Source organism: Hyperoodon ampullatus, assembly GCF_949752795.1.
Source record: "Hyperoodon ampullatus genome assembly, chromosome: 15".
Taxonomy (NCBI): domain Eukaryota; kingdom Metazoa; phylum Chordata; class Mammalia; order Artiodactyla; family Ziphiidae; genus Hyperoodon; species Hyperoodon ampullatus.
In genome coordinates, this window is record NC_136928.1 from 13,655,138 (window position 1) to 13,675,844 (window position 20,707).

The following is a 20,707-nucleotide window of genomic DNA, read 5'->3' on the forward strand; positions in this document are numbered from 1 at the left end:
TAATGTGGGCCTAAAACACTGCATGCTTGTCCAGGTTTGTTAAAAGAAGATGTCCAGGGCTAGGCTGCTGTAGAGAGAGGCCCAGGTGATGGTGAGCAGCAACTGCTAGGCACGTCAGTGAGGCCACCTTGGGCCAGCCTGCCCTGCCGAGCCTCCAGCTGACTGCCAGGCAGGAGTGAGCCCCGGAGAGGCCAGCAGAGGAATCACATCATGAGAGCTCAGTCCAAACTGCCAACCTACAAACGATGAACTAACAATTGCGTGTCATTATAAGGCACTAACTTTGGGGGTGGGGTTGTTACACAGCCATAAGTTGCGTATTCATTCTCATATGAATACCTATTTTAGAATATTTCCTTCTTCATTTCACATACATTCATGTTTTTATATAGATTACATAAAACGTTATAATGCTTTCAATCAATAGGATATCATAAATGACATTTTCGGTTCACAATCTGTTTTGGAGTCTATTTATCTGTTTAATGGCTGTATAATATTCTTTGGAGAAATCATACCTAATTAAACATTTCCATTCAATTAGATATTTATGTTGTTTCCAATTTTATACTGTCATTAATATCCTTAGTATCAATATATTCAGACAAATAGCACTGCCCTCTTTTTGATTATTCCCTGAGAATAAATCCAATGAGCTTGACTGATGCAATGGTTCTTAAAGAGGGCCACCCTGACTATGAGAGGGATGCTGGAAACTTGTCAAGGCACATTTGCCTGGGTGACTTTACTGTCATCGGTGGGCAGAGCCAGGCAATGCATGGGACACTCTAACCCAACAGAGGACTGTGCCACATCCAGTGTCCTGTTGAGTGCCATGCGCTCAAACTCGTGAAGCCAATTGATAGCCCAGAGCCTGACTCTTACACTAAAGCTTTCAGGTTCTCCGCGACCTGGGTCTGTGGAAGATTAAACTCCCCTGCCCCCTTGAATTCGAGGCAGCCATGGGACTGGCTTTAGGTCAGTGACATGTAAGCTGGTGCGATGTTCCCAGTTATGATTGGTCCATAGCCTGGACTTTGGTCTACATTGGAGATGCTACAGCAGCTCCATGTATAGAGGCATTGTTAAGTCTTACTATGTTGTTATGCTTATTACACATTCCTTTTGTTTCTCTGAAGTATTGTCTTGAATTCTTGAAATCAGGTGTCTAGATAAGTTATATTTCCCATGACTTCATTTCAGGATAATAAAGGGGGTGTCACAAAATATTTACTATGAAAAAGAGGTCATTAGGTCCAATGAGCTTGAGGATCACCGCATTATGGGTCAAAGGATCTAAACATTTTTGTGGCTTCTGCTATACATAGTAAGTGTAAAAATCGAACACTACTAGCAATGGGAAAATGGGAGAAATTAACTTTGACTAGAATTAAACTTAAAATGATACAGCAATCAAGGTCAGTTTCACCCACATCACTAGGATTAACACATCCTTTGTTTTTGTTCATCTGTTAAAGTTATGATGGCTCTAACTCCATCACCCTCTTGTTACAAGAGCAAAAACATTCCCAGCATTAAAAATTGGTCTGATTCCCACCCCTCTCCTCATACCTTTACTTGCTTTATTTTTCCACATTGAATTTATTGCTACCTGAGGACAGAGAGCATTACAATTTGCTATTGGTTTCTTGTCCTTCTGCTGCCTGGAAGGCAAGTGCCAGGAGGTCGAAATTTGTTCATCTTTGTGCCCTCAAACAATGTGCAACACAGAGATAGGAGTTGAGGAAACTTTCTTAAATAAGTGAATAAATAAATAAGTCTCCTTCCTATGTTTAGCATCTCATCTGATCTTTTCAATTCCTTAATAATTTCCTTTAACTTTTGTCTCTACATCCACCTTTCTGATTTCAGCAACTTACATTGGGAAAATCAACTCGTTTTAACTAGATTTAAAATTAGAAGAACATAATAACTGAGTTTAGGTGCTAAACTTAAAAGAAAGACACTGGGGCCTAGCTAATATCACAAAAGCAGATTCCTCAGTTTAGATCTTTGCTCCTTTCTCTTTACTTTTTGCTCCTTGCTTTTGGAATCCTTCCTCTTTTTCTAGGTCATGAGACAAGAAAACCTGATTTTTTAAAATGAGTTTATTTTCTGCTATTGATGCCCCTTGGTAAAGAATTAAGTGGTTGAAGCTATCAGCTACCATGGGGTTTGGGCAGGACAGTCTCTAAATTCAGTACTTTATTTGATAAATGACCAGGGGGAAGCAAGGATAGATCAGTCACCCTCTCAACTGAGCGTGCAATGAAGATGTGCTTTTTTTGACCTCATGTATGTGTTCCTGAATACATTATAACATATAATATATATAAATTATTTAAAAAATTATAAATTTTAAAATAAATTATATAACATTATATAAAATATATAATATACTATATTTATATATATATAATTTTAACTTTCTATTTTAAAATAATTATATACACAAAAAGTTGCTAAATTAAAATAGAACAGAGAGGTTTTGTCTAGTCATCACCCAGATTACCCCAAAAGTGATATTTCACGTGCAATAATGATGATCAAAACTAGGAGATTCAGTAAAATTTGTATACGTTGAATGTTTTAGTTGTAATAGAGATTTCATTATTTAAAAATGAACCCAGTAGTAAAATAAACCCATTTTATAAAATAAAATATATTTCCTTTCAATACAAGTAATTACATCCTTATCTAGGTCTGCTGTTTTGAAAACTTATACCAGATTTTCTTAAGGCAACCTGTGAGGTTATTTCTTTCCAGGTGATTGTTTCTGTGGTGGTGGTGTTTTCGTGGCTCTTCACACATTTCTCTTGTTCAGCATGTGAATACTCTTTATTTTCTTCTATTTACTTGATAAATTTCCAGAGATTGAGTCCTGCTGCACCTGCTCAGGAGTCCCTTTCTTAAGAGAACTCCAGGGGACTAAGCAGCCAGAACAGCTATGTTCTTGCCTTTTGTAAAAGATCCCATCTGCAGAAGGAATCAAGCTAATCTACAGCCAACATTTGGAAGCCGTGAGCCTGAGCAAGTATGCAGAATAATGACATCACAAACATGCATTTGTAACGAATATCCTATGCATCAGGGAACACTGATTATGGAGCATTAATAAAAATTATTTTTTAGGTCGAATGGCTTTTCAAGGCATCTAGGAAGCAATTAGCATTTCTACATGCTGAGAATTTCACTGATTTATGCCAGCTACAGTGAAACTTGGATTTAAAAGTCTAACAAGTAGTATCTGCTACCAAGGCAGAAACGCTTAGAGTCCATTAGGATAGCAAACACGGTCTCTAAGGAAAAGCCAGCAGGTGTCATCCTCTCTATAACAGGACAAGGCAGGCAGTGAGGCTGCACTCAGGTCTATACCACGTAGGGTGATGGATTCACTCAAAGTGGCAGTACTTGTGGCAATGGGGTCCTAAATCATGCCCTAGGCAGGACCGGCTATGGAATTTGGGACCTGGGGCAAGATAAAAATACAGGGTCCCCTGTTCAAAAATTATTAAGAATTTCCAGATGGTGAGAGCAGAGCAGCAAACCAAGCACAGGACTTTCTGAGCACGAGGTCCTGTATGACTGTACAGGTTTTGCCCCACGAAGCTGGCCCTGGCCCTGAGGGTCCCAGGAGGATGGGCAGACACAAATGTAACTGCGTGTTCTGTGTTTTTATTACAGCTACATCTGGCAACTCAAGGTACCTTAGGGCAGCTCAGGTGTCACCCAGGGAGTGAGGTTGCAGAAAAGGCCAACTGGACATGATCCTCCACTAAGGACGTTATTTTCCTCTTTTAGATGCTGGATATCCCATCAAGGTAAGATTTCTTAGAGGACAATCTGTAAAGATTCCCTGGCTAGAAGGAAAGAAAAAGAGAGAAAGAGAGGAAGGAAGGAAGGAAGGGAGGGAGGGAGGGAGGGAGGAGGGAAGGAAGGGGGAAAGAAAGAAAAGAGAAAGAAAGAAGGAAAGAAAGAAAGAAAGAAAGGGAGGGAGGAAAGAAAGAAGAAAGAAAGGAAGGAAGGAAGGAAAGAGGAAGAAGGAAGGAAAGAAGGAAGGGAGACAAGGAGACAGAGACAGAGAGGGAGGGAGGGAGGGAGGGAGGGAGATTGATTTCCGTGCAGAAAATGAAGAAGTCACTTTGATGAGCACAGACGTACAGATAAAGGTTCAGAAGGCTCTCTTTCACCCAAACCTCACACATGGAGCTCTTGAGGAGCACTTTCAATAGTTAGATGCTGGAACATCTGGTTTTGAAAGAATTAGGGCCAGCTCTGTTATGGGTCAATGGATTTGGAAAGAGAAAACTAAAACGTCTGTTCAAACTACCTTGGTCAGCTTTTCTAAGAGTGCTTCATCTCAACATCCCTCCAAGTTCCCCAAAATGAACGAGCACATTTTGTAAATGCTTCGTATCGATTCCATCCCCAAGCAGATCTTTGAGCTGTCCCCCTCCCGCTATTTCCAATGGCAGCCCCCTGGCCTGGGCAGCACCTCCTTCCTCTAGGCTGGGACTCGGTCCCAAGCCTGCTCTTGCTGTCCCACCGATGGCCTTCGCAGCCTTCACTAGGCTGGCCTCTGCCGACCTCTGGTCCCATTGCACGCACCTCTCTTTGTGTCTGCCATCATCAGGGGTGATTCTGGGTGTAACTCCCCATCTGCAGATCTCTGGGAAGATCAGTTGGAACTCTCTGCCTCTGATTCTGCTGGGTCAGGCAGACCCTCAGCCCATGCCCTTGTTCTCTCTCTCCAAGAGGCCCTCAGAAGAGGAAGGCAGTTTCGCCTTTCAGGAAAGCAGAGTTGTCATCTGCAGACTGATCAGCCCCGTACTGGCTGCTCCTGGTACCCCTGCTCTTGCAGCCAGATCTCAGTCCCTTTTAGAACTGATAGTGGAAGCCCTGCAGTTGGGTTGACCCAACCTCTGATTTTAGGAGTATCGTACCGTGTTTTTTCTGGCAACTCAACATCTCCACCTGCTGACCACTAGGGTTCACCTACAGCCAGAAGGCTGGGGCCCCAGTGAGAATGTCCTTTCTGGTTTACTGTGTGGTTCTTTCCAGGAGCAGAGGGTGTCCAGGTTCTGCAGCCTGAGGTCCAGTCCTCACCCAACACCATACTTGTCCCAAAACCCCATTGTAATACCCGAGGTCCAGCTCATCTGGGAGAAGAATCTGGAATTCACCCCAGTGATGGGGGTGGGGAGAACATTAGGGCTGAAGAGTAAGGTGTGGGTGTGGGTGTGGATGTGGCCTTTATTCTATTTATTTATTTATTTATTTTTTCCGGTACACGGGCCTCTCACTGTTGTGGCCTCTCCTGTTGCAGAGCACAGGCTCCGGACGCGCAAGCTCAGCGGCCATGGCTCACGGGCCTAGCCACTCCGCGGCATGTGGGATCTTCCCGGACTGGGGCACGAACCCATGTCCCCTGCATCGGCAGGCAGACTCTCAACCACTGCGCCACCAGGGAAGCCCGCCTTTATTCTCTTGAAGAGGCCTCCCTTCCTTTCTTTGTTACTCTTTCTTCCTTCTCTTCCCTCTCTCGCTTTTTATATTTAAGGGAGGGACTATTTCTTTTAACGGTTTTAAATAAGTTTGATTTTTAAATTTTTTCAATTTTTTGGAAATTTTTAAAAACTTCAAGCCATATTATGGTCTTAAATAAAAAGTAAATGTCTCCTATCCAATCCCTTACCTCCAGGACCTCATTCCAGAAATACCCATTCTTAAGTAGTTTTTGTCCTTCTAGAAGCAGCTTCCAAATGTCAAGGTCAAACAGATTCTTGTGTTATGTTTTAGTCTGCTTCCTATTTTGAACACGCTTTTTATTGAGCAGCTTTATTTTTCCTGGAGTCTTAATGGACTATTTCTCCCCTTGTTTCAAGAAGAACCATATGCCTTTTCCATCATCACTAAGACCTCCCTGCTTCTTAATCATTCTATTTGTTGACCCGAAATCATTTCCTTCTGGAAGTCATTCTTTTGATCCTTCTGACTTCCTGTTCTAATTTGGACTAATTGTGTTCTGGGTCTGCTACACCACTACTACGCAGGTATTTCTTTATACATACTCCTCTTGGATTAGCTCCAGAAAGCATAGATGTCTTTCTAATTCTTAATTCCTTTTATGCTTTTCTCCAGTTCATCTACAAGTAATATTGCTCAGAAAGTGCATGGCAAGGTAAACTTCCTGAGCATTTGAATATCTGTAAATCTGGCTCATATTTGATGAATAATTTAGCTAGCTATAAAATTTTACGTTCAAAATAATTTTCTTCTGAATTCTAAAGGCATTGTTCCATTTTATTTCAGACCCTGGTCACTCAAAGTGTGTTCCACAGACCAGCAGCGTCAACATCACTGAGGAGCTCGCTAGAAAGCAGAAATGCGGACCCACCCCAGAATCTGAATGTGAACAAGACCCCTAGGAACGTATGGGTGCAGTGGAGTTGAGAGGCACTGCCCCAGCCTTCAGAGCTGCCGCTAATAGGGCTGAGGTCAATCTGACTCTCTTTTCTTAGTAAATAATCTGATGTTTCTTCAGTCTAAAGTTTGGCGGCCCTCTCTTTGTCCTTACTTGGTGATCTGAAATCCTCCAGGCTGTTTTCAGGCTCTGACCTTTTCTGGTGGGTCCTGCCAATTTCAAGTCTTGTGACTTTTTTCAGATCTGGGAAATTGTCTTCTTTTATTTCTCTGGATTTGTCTGCCTTTCTGTGTTCTCTGCTCCCTCTTTCAGGAACGTCATCAGTTTCCTAGACATGATCATCCATCTCTCTCAGCCTTTCCCTTTTACTTACCTTCACTTAGTTTTGCTGATCGTCATTCTAAGAAGTTTTCTCAAATTTATCCTTTGGCCTTTATATTGGATTTTTTTAAATTAAGCAAACATATAATTTTAATCTACTATGGTTCTTGGCACTATGATTACTATGGTTCAGTGCACTATGGTTCTCTGAGTGCTCATTTGTCAAGGCAGGGTGTTCTCGTCTTATGGATGCCAGGTCATCACACATCTCCAGGGATATTCACTGGTTTTTGCTTCTCCCAGTGCCACTTATTCTATTTGTTCATATTGCTCCTTCTTTTATGTGTCATGGCTTTTCCTTAAGTTTCTGATCATCCTAATTAGATAACCTGTATTATGGAATTATTGTTCATTTGCTTAGGTGTGATGATAGTACTGTGCTTTTGTAAGAAAATGTCCTTATTTTAGAAAATGAATGTCAAAGTTTTTAGGGATGAAGTGTCTGATGTCTGCAACTTTCAACTGGTTCCACACACACACACACACACACAATATGTGTATAAAGAGAATAAGAGACCACTTAAATATAGCAAAATGTTAACATTTGGAAGTAGAAAACATGCCCAAGTGTTATTGCACTAGTCTTTCAATTTTCTCTTGAAATTTCTGTTTGAAATTTTCAAAAGGTGGAAATAATAAGAAAAACAAAACAAAATATCTGAATATCATTGGGAAAATACCCCGAGGGGCCTGAAATCCCTAAGGAATCAGCTTTCTTACAGGAAACTAGATACATGCTTGGTTTTTAAGCAAGTCAGGCTGTAGGTCATTTGCATTTTTGCATATATGCTCTTGGAGTAATAAACAATGTATGCTAAGCCTCTGACTGATATTCCTTAGGAAATCTGTGGATTAAGAAGAAACCTGTCCTAGGGTACCTCTAATGAAGCAAAAGAAAGTTATAATGGGATTTCATGGGTGTAGGCAGTAATTGGATTTGGTGGAGGGTGTAATTAAGTTTCACCAAGGGCCTACAACCTCTGCCCCAGGAAAATAATGAAAGGGTCAGAAGACCTTCTATCTTGCTTAAAGGGAAATATATAAAGCCTGCAGAAACTCTGAAGCACGTGCCTGCTCTGTCCACATCGCCTCAATCATGGGACAGCAGCTCTAGTATCTTCAGGATCGCTAAAGAATCCCACCTTCAGGCAGAGGGTTGAAAGCCCTGTAAGTAATGGAAGAATACTATGAAAATTACTGACCAGTTTCTGTCCCCTGGTCTCCTGAAATTTCTATCTCTGCTTCGATAAGTGGAATCAAAACAGAATCCAGCCCAGAGAGGGATAGCCTCCCCAACATGGGCTGATTCCAACACTCAAGTGGAAGGCGAGGTTGACCAGTGGAGGGTAGCTAGCGCCACCTTCTCCACCATTGGTGGATGCTAGGCAGTCTGAAAGCTCTGGGTACAAAGCAGAGCATGTCAGCTGTAGGTTTCCTGGTAGACTGTGTCGACTGGCAACAAGCAGGCAGGCTGCCCCCACTCCTTCCCCAGCAAATCTCAGTCTCTCACCCCAGGAGACTAAGCCCTTTCTGGGCAACCGAAGTGTCCTTCCTACTGTAGGTTTCCAGAGCTGTGGCAGATGCTACTGCTGTAGTCAAGTTCTCTGATGTGGGGAGGATGGCTGTCCTGCCATCAGACAAGCCTTCAGGGAAATGCCTGGCTCTCTGCTCCAATCCCTCTCCTGCTCTCAATCCCTTTGGCTCAGCATCTCTCCAGAGACATCCAAAAGAAACAACTCCCACTTCCATCAGTGTTCCCTTGAGCTCATCCATCAATTCCATCCCATCTGCTTCCCATTCTCCAGAAATTTATCAAACTCCTTTGTCTTCTGATGGCCCCTCTACCACTGTCAATGCCCCTGCAGATCTGTTCCCCTCTATTCTTTCTTCTAGTTATTTCAAAAGGATTGAAGAGGAAAGAGCTGCCTTGTTGGTGTTCATGCCATGATCTCGAACCAGAAGTCATCCCCTTGGTTTTTAATCCTCTTATCTATGGTGCAGTGTCTGAGTATCTTCTCTCCTTCTAATTCTGGATGTTGTGGGAATGCTTCCCCACTCACCACCACCTTTAATCTTTCATTTTCTTAGCAATAAAATCAGGAAGGGTATCTGCCTTATCTTAGAGCACCACTGCGGAAGAGTTAACACAGAAGGCCTGAGACTGCTATTCTTGGAAGGGTGTGCTTGCAAGGATGCCTTTGGCTGGCATCTGGGAACCTGGATTTGGGGAGGGTTCCCATCTTTCTGTGACTGACAAGGGTAGCTCTCTGTGCCTAAACACTTCCTGCAAACAATACGGTTTGTGCTGAACACCTGTTTTCTGACTGAAAATCTGGAATTCTAATATGTGCTAGGCAGAGGGTACCTATGTGACCAGCCTCCAGTAAAAACCTTGGATGCTGAGTCTCTGATGAGCTTCCCCCTGTAAACAGCGTTTCACATGTACTGTCACAATTCACTGCTGGAAGAATTAAGCATGTCCTCTGTGACTCCACTGGGAGAGGTGTCTTGGAAGCTCATGCCTGGTTTCCTTCGGACTCTGCCCATGTGCCTTTTCCCTTTGCTGAGTTTGTGGTTTTTTGGGGGTTTTTGCGGTACGCGGGCCTCTCACTGTTGTGGCCTCTCCCGTTGCGGAGCACAGGCTCCGGATGCGCAGGCTCAGCAGCCATGGCTCAGGGGCCTAGCCGCTCCGCAGCATGTGGGATCTTCCCGGACCGGGGCACGAAGCCGTGTCCCCTGCATCGGCAGGCGGACTCTGAACCACTGCGCCACCAGGGAAGCCCAAAGCATAAGGTTTTTTTTTTTTTTTTTGCCCGAGTTTGTGTTTTATCCTTTTGCCACAATAAATCCTAACCATGAGGATGACTGTACGTGGCCTCCTGTGAGTTCTAGAGAATTGTCAAACCTGGGGGTGGTCTTGGGGACCCCTGATCCACACCACTTATGAAATCAGTGTTTCCAGCTCTTGATAACCTTTGATCATAGCTTGAGGTAGTATTTTTCCAGCATGTGTCTGGAAGACGTCTATCTGGAAAATTGGCCAAAGAAGGCCTACACAATCTGGTTTTTTAAAGGTTTTTTTAAAAAATTTATTTATTTTTGGCTGCGTTGGGTCTTTGTTGCTGCGTGCAGGCTTTCTCTAGTTGCGGCGAGCAGGGGCTACTCTTCGTTGCAGTGTGCGGGTTTCTCATTGCAGTGGCTTCTCTTGTTGCGGAGCACGGGCTCTAGGTGCATGGGCATAAGGATCTAGAGTGCAGGCTCAGTAGTCGTGGCGCACGGGCTTAGTTGCTCCACTGCATGTGGGATCTTCCTGGACCAGGGCTCGAACCTGTATCCCCTGCATTGGCAGGCAGATTCTTAACCACTGTGCCACTAGGGAAGCCCCACAATCTGGTTTTAAGGTCTCTGGTGATCTCCTTTCTAGCAGACTGTGAAACTGGACCATCCCTGGCTTCCTTCCTCAGCCTGGGCCTCAAAACCCTGTATGGGTTCTTACTGCATGGGTGCTATGCCTCTTTGTAATGATACATGTCCTCCTGAGCAGGCAGCTCAGCCTCCCTCCAGCCCAACATCCCTGCAGCCGTGCCCTCCATGGTCCAGAGTCCCTCTTTTTCATTGCCCATGCTCCCATTTATATGAGAATAAGCAAGCTGTCCCTGTTTCTCCTCTGCTTCCACTTCACTTCATAGTTAGACATTGTGACTACTCCCATAACTAAATTAAACAACCTTTCCATAGTGTCTACAAGCTAGAGCTTGCAATTAAAGCACTGAGTCACAACTTCAGGGTCAAGCAATGTCGAACCACACGCTTGAGTTTAAAATATACTCCTGAAGAGAAAATTGTTGAAAAACCTCACACACTTGGATTATCAGCTGAGATGGAGAATGTGAATTAGTGCCATGTCTGATTACTGAATATTCTTAAGGCTTGTTTTTTAAAACAACATTTAGGTAGGAGGGAGACAGAAGAAAAGCAATTTTTAATCCAGCCCACATTAAATGGCAATTCTTAAATAACCGCCCCCAAATAAGTTACTTTACTTTACTCATAGTATATTCTTGGCTCCCTTATCAAATATTAGTTGACCATATATGCACGGCTTTATTTCTGGGCTCTGGATTCTGCTCCATGGGTCAATGTGTCTTTTCTAATGCCAGTACCATACTGTTTACATTACTACAGCAGTGTCCTGCACAGCTGGGGAAGCTGGGTGTTCACTCACATGCTCTCATTTTCCCCATGGGAGAAACCACCAGCCAAGAAGGTCTTTTTGTCCTTTAGCTGTGCCACCCTGGGAGAGGAGTAACGCAGGTAAAGTGAAGCCTATCCTCTTACCCTCTTCAATGTGTTCAATCTCAAATTTTTTGTTCGTTTGTTTGTTCCAACAATGTGCTGGAACTTCTCCACTGGACTCCTGGACTTTCACAAAGGAACTCTCATCCATGAATAATTGTCAAAACTGGTGTTCTTTGGGGGCAAGATGGCAGAAAATGCCTCTTCCACCATTTTGATGATGTCTGAGAATAAGTTTGTCTATGTCTACAAAAAACTTTGTTGTGATTTTGGTAGGAATCTCATTATATAAATATAGATAGATAGATAGATCAGTTCTGGCAAAATGGACATCTTTCCTGTGCAGAGTCATCCAATCTGTGAATATATTTAGTATGCCTCTCCATTCACTTAGGACTTCTTTGATTTCTTTCAACAGCATTTTGTAATTTCCAGCATAAAGATCCTATACATAGTTGTTAGACTTACACCTATGCATTTTATTTTCTTTGAAACAATTGTAAATGATATTATATGTTTAATTTCAGTTTCCACATGTTCCTTAATGGTATATAGAAATCTGATTGATTTTTGTGTATTGATCTTATATCCTGTGGTCTTGCTGAACTCACTTATTAGTTCTAGAAGTTTTTTGCAGATTCCTTGGATTCTCTATGTAGACAATGATGTAATCTGCAAATAAGAACAGTTTTCACTTCTTTCCCTTTTAATCTCTATGTATTTTATTTATTTTTTCTTGCCTGACTGCCCTCACCATAACTTCCAACTCCATGTTGAGTAGCAGTGGCACCAGTGGATATCCTTGACTTATATCTGATCTTAGGGGGAAAGCATTCAGTGTTTCACCATTAAGCATGATGTTAGCTACAGCTTTTTGTGGATACTTTTTTATCCACAAGTTGCAGAAATTCCCCTCTATTCCTAGTTTGCCAAGAGATTTTATCAAGAACCATTGTTGGATTTGGTCAAATGCTTTTTCTGTGTAAACCAACATGATCATATGATCTTTTTTCTTTTTCAGTCACTTGATATGATGGATTACATTGATTGACTTTTGAATGTTGAAGCCGCCTTGTATACCAAGAATGAATTCCACTTCTTCATGGTATATAATTCATTTTATATACTGCCAGATTTAATTTGTTAAAATCTTATTGAGGATTTTTGTATCTAAGGTCATGCAAGTTTTTGATATGTAGCTTCCCCTTTTTTGTACTGTCTACTTTTGGTTATCAGAGTAATACAAGCTGTATAAAACCGAGTTGGGAATTGTTTCCTTCTCTTCTATTTTCCGCAAGAGATTGTGTATAATTCTTCTTTAAATGTTTGATAGAATTCACCAATGAAACCTAGACCTGAAGGTTTCTTTGGGGGGAGCTTTTGTATTATTATTAAACATTAAATTTCTTTTCTATTATAGGACTACACAGGTTGTCTATTTCAAGTGGCTGCATTTGGGTCTTTGTGGTTTTTGAGGTATTGGTAATTTCTTCTAAGTCATCAAATTTATTAATGCAAAGTTATTTTCTAGTATTCCCTCATTATTATTTTAGTGGCCACAGGATATCTAGTTATATATCTTTTTTCATTCCTAATACTGGTTATTTGAGTCTTTCTAATTTTTGTCTTTGTCATTCTTGCTAGGGAGTTAACAACTTTATTGATTCTTCTCAAAGAATCAGCTTTCTGTTTCATGGATTTTTCACCTTTTTCAATTTCATTGATTTGTGCTCTTTTCTTTGTTAGTCTCTTTTTTATGCTTGGTTTATGCTTATTTTGCTCCACTTTTTTATTTTCTGGAGGTGGGAACAAAATTTTTGATTTGAGACATATTCTCTTTTCTAAAGTAAGCATTTAATGCTATAAATTTCCCTCTAAGCATTGCTTTTCTGCATCCAACATTTTTTGATATGTTATGTTTTCATTTTCATTCACTCTATATATTTTAAATTGGACCTTACAAACTCTTTGGGAATAGCCTTCCCAGTAGAATCTGTATGACTCCATATGTACAAGAAGTAGTTTTCTTAAGCCAAAAAAATATATAGTTCAGTATCAAAGATCAGCTAGGAAATAAATAAATTAACACCCCCTCAGTTCAACTACTGCAAATATCAAGTGCTTAACGGAAAAACACCTGCCAATTAAGTGAAGACGTCAGATGAAGATAAAACATATAAAGCATTTCAGATTTCTGGATAACTCTTGATCTTGAAAATTATGCTGTTTAAAAAGAATAAACATTTCCTGAATCTTACCTGCATCATTAGAACACTGTCACCTTCAAAAGTTACAAACATAACTGTGTCACATTTTAAGCCAGAGATTCGGTTTTCCATCATGTAACCCTATTGCAAAAAAAAAGAAAAGAAGCAGATTTTAAATTTGCAGTCCCATCATTATAAAGGACTAACATTCTCTTTGAAATTAAATACACACAATTGAAAAAAAGAAAATAACTCTATTCCTCCTACCCAGAATAGCCATTCTAAGAATTTTGACCCATCCCATGAGCTTTTGGTCCATAAATATTATTTGAGGGTATGGCCTTTGTTGGTAGTAAAAACATTTGAAAACAGTCATGTCACATTTTTCCCAAATATTTCAACAAATTATGCTAATTTTCTCTCTCTCTCTTCCAAGTCTTATGAATTCGAATAAATGTCAAGGTATTTGTGATTACACCCCACAATATGCAGGAGAATGATGCCTCCCCCACCCAAACCCTTTTTTAATTAGCAAATATACCTACGATTCCTGGGAGACAACATAAAACAGCCTAAATTACCACTCTGCCTCTTCATGTCATTAAACGTTCTGCATCATAAATATACACTCCAGCTTCCAGCCAGTTTGTTACTTTTTTTCTTTTCTCACTTCCTGAAATCCTCATTTAAATGGCAGTAGCCTGCTGCTCCTTTCCAAAGTGGTGAAGTGTCTCTGCACACACACTGGGAGAATTATCTGCTCCAGAGAAAGCTGATCAGCCCCAGGCCAGACGTGGAGGGAGCAGAGTTGCCCGCGTTTGGCCACAGGCCCTTCCCCTGCTCAAGGCCTCTGTGCTCTCTTTCTTCCAGCCCATTGTCCTCCTCCTTAACTCTCAGAATCCTTCCCACTCTCAGAATCTGCTTCCAAATCAGCCCTGCCATGTAAGTTACATCACAGGCGGCTGTCGCATCACCTCTCCCAGGAGTATGTGCACTTAGCACTTTGGCTCTGTCTAGGAATGACAAGATTCAGCCCCCGTTGGAATTTTCAAGCCACATGGGCCGGGGCGGGGGGGTCACACAGGATGCTCCCGTGGGCAGCTGTATACGCCAACCTCAAGGTACCCGTTATCCTTGGGGTACCTGCTTCATTTCTGAAAACGGTCACTTGAGTCACAGAAGTGGGCACTCTGGGTTCCCACTGCCTGCAGAGCCTGAAGTCCTGTGAGCATCCCTGCTTTCCTGTCCCGGGAGCCATCCTCTGATGCCCCGCTGCTTCCCCTGGTCCCCCCTCAGCATCACGGCAGTCCGGGCAGGCCCTCCACGTGGTGTTAGTTTACAGAAACAAAGGCATCTTCACAAACCCTCAGGAATCCTTCATAACTTTCATAAAGGTAAACTGATTATATTTATGGAAACAGAAATTGGTGGCATTTCCAGCCTGGAGAAGTTCAGCCTTGCCTCCTCTCCCCCATCATAACCACAGGGTAAACCCCCTCATCCCCGGGCAAACCACAGGAGATCAGGTTCTGACTGAGTGTGATCAGGCCCCAGAGTGTTTCCCCTGCAAGGGCGCAGCTGACTCACTTTCACCATCAGCATTCTACCATTTATCAAGTATTTGCCATGAGCCAAATACTGAGCTGGGTGCTTGACCCAGACTTCGTTTTGTTATTTCACTTAATCCTTTTCCTCCTCTCAATAGCCCTGTGAGGTAGGCATTACCCCATTTTACAGATGAAGAGAGCAAGGCTCAAGGGCTATGTTGGAATGTTCTTGAATAACCCCTGAAGTTCTGGTACGGAAAAGATGAACATGAGACCTACCACCTCAGACCTTGGAAGAAGCTGTTATACATAAGAAGCACACCTGCTAAAGGCTCAAAATAATAATTCTGAAGAAATAAAGTACTTTTTCCTTGATCATTTTGCACTGGTCTCTTCCAGCAAGAGAGGGAGAAACAGGCTCTCTGTTGTCCTTACATTTTTGAACTGTTCACACCCTGCCCTGGAAACCAGGCCATCAGGGCTTTAAAATAACCCGAGCAATGGCTCACTCAAAAAGCAGCAGAGTGGAGAAGCTTCAAGATGGCAGAAAAGTAAGACGTGGAGATCACCTTCTTCCCCACAAATACATCACAAATACATCTACACGTGGAACAGCTCCTACAGAACACCTACTGAACACTGGCAGAAGACCTCAGACTTCCCAAAAAGCAAGAAACTCCCCACGTACCTGGGTAGGGCAGAAGTTAAAAGGAAAAACAGAGACAAAACGATAGGGACGGGACCTGCACCAGTGGGAGGGAGCCGTGAAGGAGGAAAGGTTTCCACACACTAGAAGCCCCTTCACGGGCGGAGACTGCGGGTGGCGGAGGGGGAAGCTTCGGAGCCGCGGAGGAGAGCACAGCAATGGGGGTGCGGAGGGCAAAGCGGAGAGATTCCCGCACAGAGGATTGGTGCCCTCAAGCACACACCAGCCCGAGAGGCTTGTCTGCTCGGCCGCCGGGGCGGGCGGGGCTGGGAGCTGAGGCTCAGGCTTCGGTCGGATCACAGGGAGAGGACTGGCGTTGGCGGCGTGAACACAGCCTGAAGGGGTTAGTGCACCACGGCCGGCCGGGAGGGAGTCCGGGAAAGGCTGGAGCTGCTGAAGAGGCAAGACACCTTTTCTTCCCTCTTTGTTTCCTGGTGCGCGAGGAGAGGGGATTAAGAGCGCCGCTTAAAGGAGCTCCAGAGACGGGCGCACGCCGCGGCTATCAGTGTGGACCCCAAAGACGGGCACGAGACGCTAAGGCTGCTGCTGCCGCTGCCAAGAGAACAAAAGTACCCCAAAGTTAGCAGAAGGAAAGAAATCATAAAGATCAGATCAGAAATAAATGAAAAAGAAATGAAGGAAACGATAGCAAAGATCAATTAAACTAAAAGCTGGTTGTTTGAGAAGATAAACAAAATTGATAAACTATTAGCCAGACTCATCAAGGAATAAAGGGAGAAGACTCAAATCAATAGAATTAGAAATGAAAACCAAGAAGTAACAACTGACACTGCAGAAATACAAAAGATCATGAGAGATTACTATAAGCAACTCCATGCCAATAAAATGGACACCCTGGAAGAAATGGACAAATTCTTAGAAATGAACAACCTTCTGAGACTGAACCAGGAAGAACTAGAAAATATGAACAGACCAATCACAAGCACTGAAATTGAAACTGTGATTTAAAATCTTCCAACAAACAAAAGCCCAGGACCAGATGGCTTTACAGGCGAATTCTATCAAACATTTAGTGAACAGCTAACACCTATCCTTCTGAAACTCTTTCAAAATATAGCAGAGGGAGGAACACTCTCAAACTCATTCTACAAGGCCACCATCACCCTGATACCAAAACCAGACAAAGATGTCACAAAGAAAGAAAACTACAGGCCAATATCACTGATGAACATAGATGCAAACGCTCCTCAACAAAATACCAGCAAACAGAATCCAACAGCACATTAAAAGGATCATACACCATGATCAAGTGGGGTTTATCCCAGGAATGCAAGGATTCTTCAATATATGCAAATCGATCAATGTGATACACCATATTAACAATGTGAAGGAGAAAAACCATATGATCATCTCAATAGATGCAGAGAAAGCTTTTGACAAAATTCAACACCATTTATGATAAAAACCCTCCAGAAAGTAGGCATAGAGGGAACTTACCTTAACATATCAAAGGCCATATATAACAAACCCACAGCCAACATTGTTCTCAATGGTGAAAAACTGAAACCATTTCCACTAAGATCAGGAACAAGACAAGGTTGCCCACTCTCACCACTATTATTCAACACAGTTTTGGAAGTTTTAGCCACGGCAATCAGAGAAGAAAAAGAAATAAAAGGAATCCAAATCAGAAAAGAAGAAGTAAAGCTGTCACGGTTTGCAGATGACATGATACTATATATAGAGAATCCTAAAGATGCTACCAGAAAATGACTAGAGCTAATCAATGAATTTGGTAAAGGAGCAGGATACAAAATTAATGCACAGAAATCTCTTGCATTCCTATACACTAATGATGAAAAATCTGAAAGTGAAATCAAGAAAACACTCCCATTTACCATTGCAACAAAATGAATAAAACACCTAGGAATAAACCTACCTAAGGAGACAAAAGACCTGTATGCAGATAATTATAAGACACTGATGAAAGAAATTAAAGATGATACAAATAGATGGAGAGATATATCGTGTTCTTGGATTGGAAGAATCAACATTGTGAAAATGACTATACTACCCAAAGCAATGTACAGATTCAATGCAATCCCTATCAAACTACCAACAGCATTTTTCACAGAACTAGAACAAAAAATTTCACAATATGTATGGAAACACAAAAGACCCCGAATAGCCAAAGCAATCTTGAGAAAGAAAAACGGAGCTGGAGGAATCAGGTTCCCTGACTTCAGACTATACTACAAAGCTACAGTAATCAAGACAGTATGGTACTGGCACGAAAACAGAAATATAGATGAATGGAACAGGATAGAAAGCCCAGAGATAACCCCACGCACATATGGTCACCTTATCTTTGATAAGGAAGCAAGAATATGCAGTGGAGAAAAGACAGCCTCTTCAATAAGTGGTGCTGGGAAAAGTGGATAGCTACATGTAAAAGAATGAAATTAGAACACTCATAACACCATACACAAAAAGAAACTCAAAATGGATTAAAGACCTCAATGTAAGGCCAGACACTATCAAACTCTTAGAGGAAAACAGAGGCAGAATACTCTATGACATAAATCACAGCAAGATCCTTTTTGACCCACCTCCTAGAGAAATCGAAATAAAAACAAAAATAAACAAATGGGACCTAATGAAACTAAAAGCTTTTGCACAGCAAAGGAAACCATAAACAAGACGAAAAGACAACCCTCACAATGGGAGAAAATATTTGCAAACGAAGAAACTGACAAAGGATTCATCTCCAAAATTTACAAGCATCCCAAGCAGCTCAATATAAAAAAAAAAAAACCCAATCCAAAAATGGGCAGAAGACCTAAATAGACATTTCTCCCAAGAAGATATACAGATTGCCAACAAACACATGAAAGAATGCTCAACATCATTAATCATTAGAGAAATGAAAATCAAAACTACAATGAGATATCATCTTACACTGGTCAGAATGGCCATCATCAAAAAATCTACAAACAATAAATCCTGGAGAAGGTGTGGAAAAAAGGGAACCCTCTTGCAGTGTTGGTGGGAATGTAAATTGATACAGCCACTATGGAGAATAGTATGGAGTTTCCTTAAAAAACTAAAGATAGAACTACCATATGACCCAGCAATCCCACTACTGGGCATATACCCTGAGAAAACCATAATTCAAAAAGAGTCATGTACCACAATGTTCATTGCACTCTATTTACAATAGCCAGGACATGGAAGGAACCTAAGTGTCCATCGAGAGATGAATGGATAAAGAAGATGTGGCACATATATGCAATGGAATATTACGCAGCCATAAAAAGAAACGAAATTGAGTTATTTGTAGTGAGGTGGATGGACCTAGAGTCTGTCATAGAGAGTGAAGTAAGTCAGAAAGAGAAAAACAAATACCATATGCTAACACATATATATGGAATCTAAAAAAAAAAAGGTCATGAAGAACCTAGGGGCAAGACAGGAATAAAGACGCAGACCTACTAGAGAATGGACTTGAGGCTACGGCGGGGGAAAGGGTAAGCTGGGACAAAGTGACAGAGTGGCATGGACTTATATACACTACCAACTGTAAAATAGATAGCTAGTGGGAAGCAGCCGCATAGCACAGGGAGATCAGCTTGGTGCTTTGTAACCAACTAGACGGGTGGGATAGGGAGGGTGGAAGGGAGGGAGACACAGGAGGGAAGAGATATGGGAACATATGTATATGTATAACTGATTCACTTTGTTATAAAGCACATACTAACGCACCATTGTAAAGCAATTATACTCCAATAAAGATATTAAAAAAAATAGCATCAGAGTCAGCACTGGAATCCCACCATCTCTCACAGAACAGGCACTGGAATACCGTGAATGTAAAGATGCTTTATGTTCCTGTGTTAGTTCTTCACGTGGAATATAATTTATTTCTCTTCTAGATGATGAAACTCAGCTTTGAACACCCCTCCTTATTTGAAAAGTTAGTAAAACCGTGTGACTGTTATCCTGATGATTCCAGACTCTCCAGGGCCCTGTCAGAGCCCAGGTATCAAGGCTCACGGCCCTCACAGAGCTTGCAGGCAACAAAAATGAAGCAGCAGAGAAAAAGGTCAACGGCTTGCAAGGCAGTGGCCAAGGCCAACACATTGCCTCCAATCTCCTGAAACTACCAGGGGCAGAGTTATGATCTAATTTCTTTAGAATAGGCTGGAGAGGCCCATCCTCATAAAAGTCTAAATCCTTGGCATAGCTGAGGTGACCCATTTAGAAACTAATTAGGTTCAAAAAAGTCATGGTCATCCTTGTTCTGTGTGAATGTGTCTGACAGTTTAGGGAAAGACATGCCACATCGAGAAGTTTCTGACTGGGGACTTGCTTTCATCTTCCTGAGGAAGTTAAATTCTGAATGTGGAGCCCCTAACTCTTTGGGGACAAACGAGTATAAGCTCTGTGTGTGTGTGTGTGTGTGTGTGTGTGTGTGTGTGTGAGACACTTTCTAACTAAAAAAGAACTTTTAAAATGAATTCCTAAAAGCAATATATAAGCACTATAAAAAACAAACCCACCAGAAAAAAAGAAAAGAGAAGAAAAATCATCCATAATCTCATGATGTAGGAGATTAAAGGATGCCTGAGAAAGAAAGACCCCGAGAAAAATGCTGGTTGGGAATGGGGGATCAAAAGGATGGAGGTAGATGTTGCAGGGATGCAGGTGGGGAGAGCCCCAGAAATCAACAGAGCAGATCTGGGCAAAGGGAGCCATGGAGTGTTCCAGAGGGAGGAGAGATATGACAGCATGGGAGGAATAGTCAGAGGAGACTGAGGAGGCAGTCGGGGGTGAGGAAAGCTAGAAACAGGGGAGGAAGCCAGAGGAAAGTAAGAGGGCTGGATTTGGGGAAGGAGGAAGAACGTGGACCTCATAGTCACCCACAGCAAGCATGGGTGGCGAATTGAGGGACAGTCCTGGGTTCTGAGGTCGGAGACACCTGCAATGTCAGGTCATCACTCAGCATCTTCTCAAGGCTTTACAAACCAGCACCACAGGATGAGCTGAGAGAAAGGACAGCCATGAAGACCATTGCTGAGGACTGATTTTATGTTCTGTGTTACACAGGAGCTATCTTTTCCACCCTTCACAACAGCATCTCAGCACCCTGGTTTTAGGGATGAGGAAGCTGAGGGTACCTGAGGTT

The 20,707-nt window shown here is 42.2% G+C and overlaps 1 protein-coding gene across 1 annotated transcript in view; it reads right to left on the reverse strand.

Annotated features, from left to right (window-relative positions):
• The window catches only part of ACOXL (acyl-CoA oxidase like), a gene marked incomplete at its 3' end in the record, with an annotated part of 362,800 nt that overhangs the window by 129,289 nt on the left and 212,804 nt on the right, over positions 1-20,707 (reverse strand). The window contains 1 exon segment of the mRNA XM_079720397.1: positions 13,360-13,449. Within this exon segment, the coding sequence (XP_079576523.1) occupies positions 13,360-13,449 (90 nt within the window).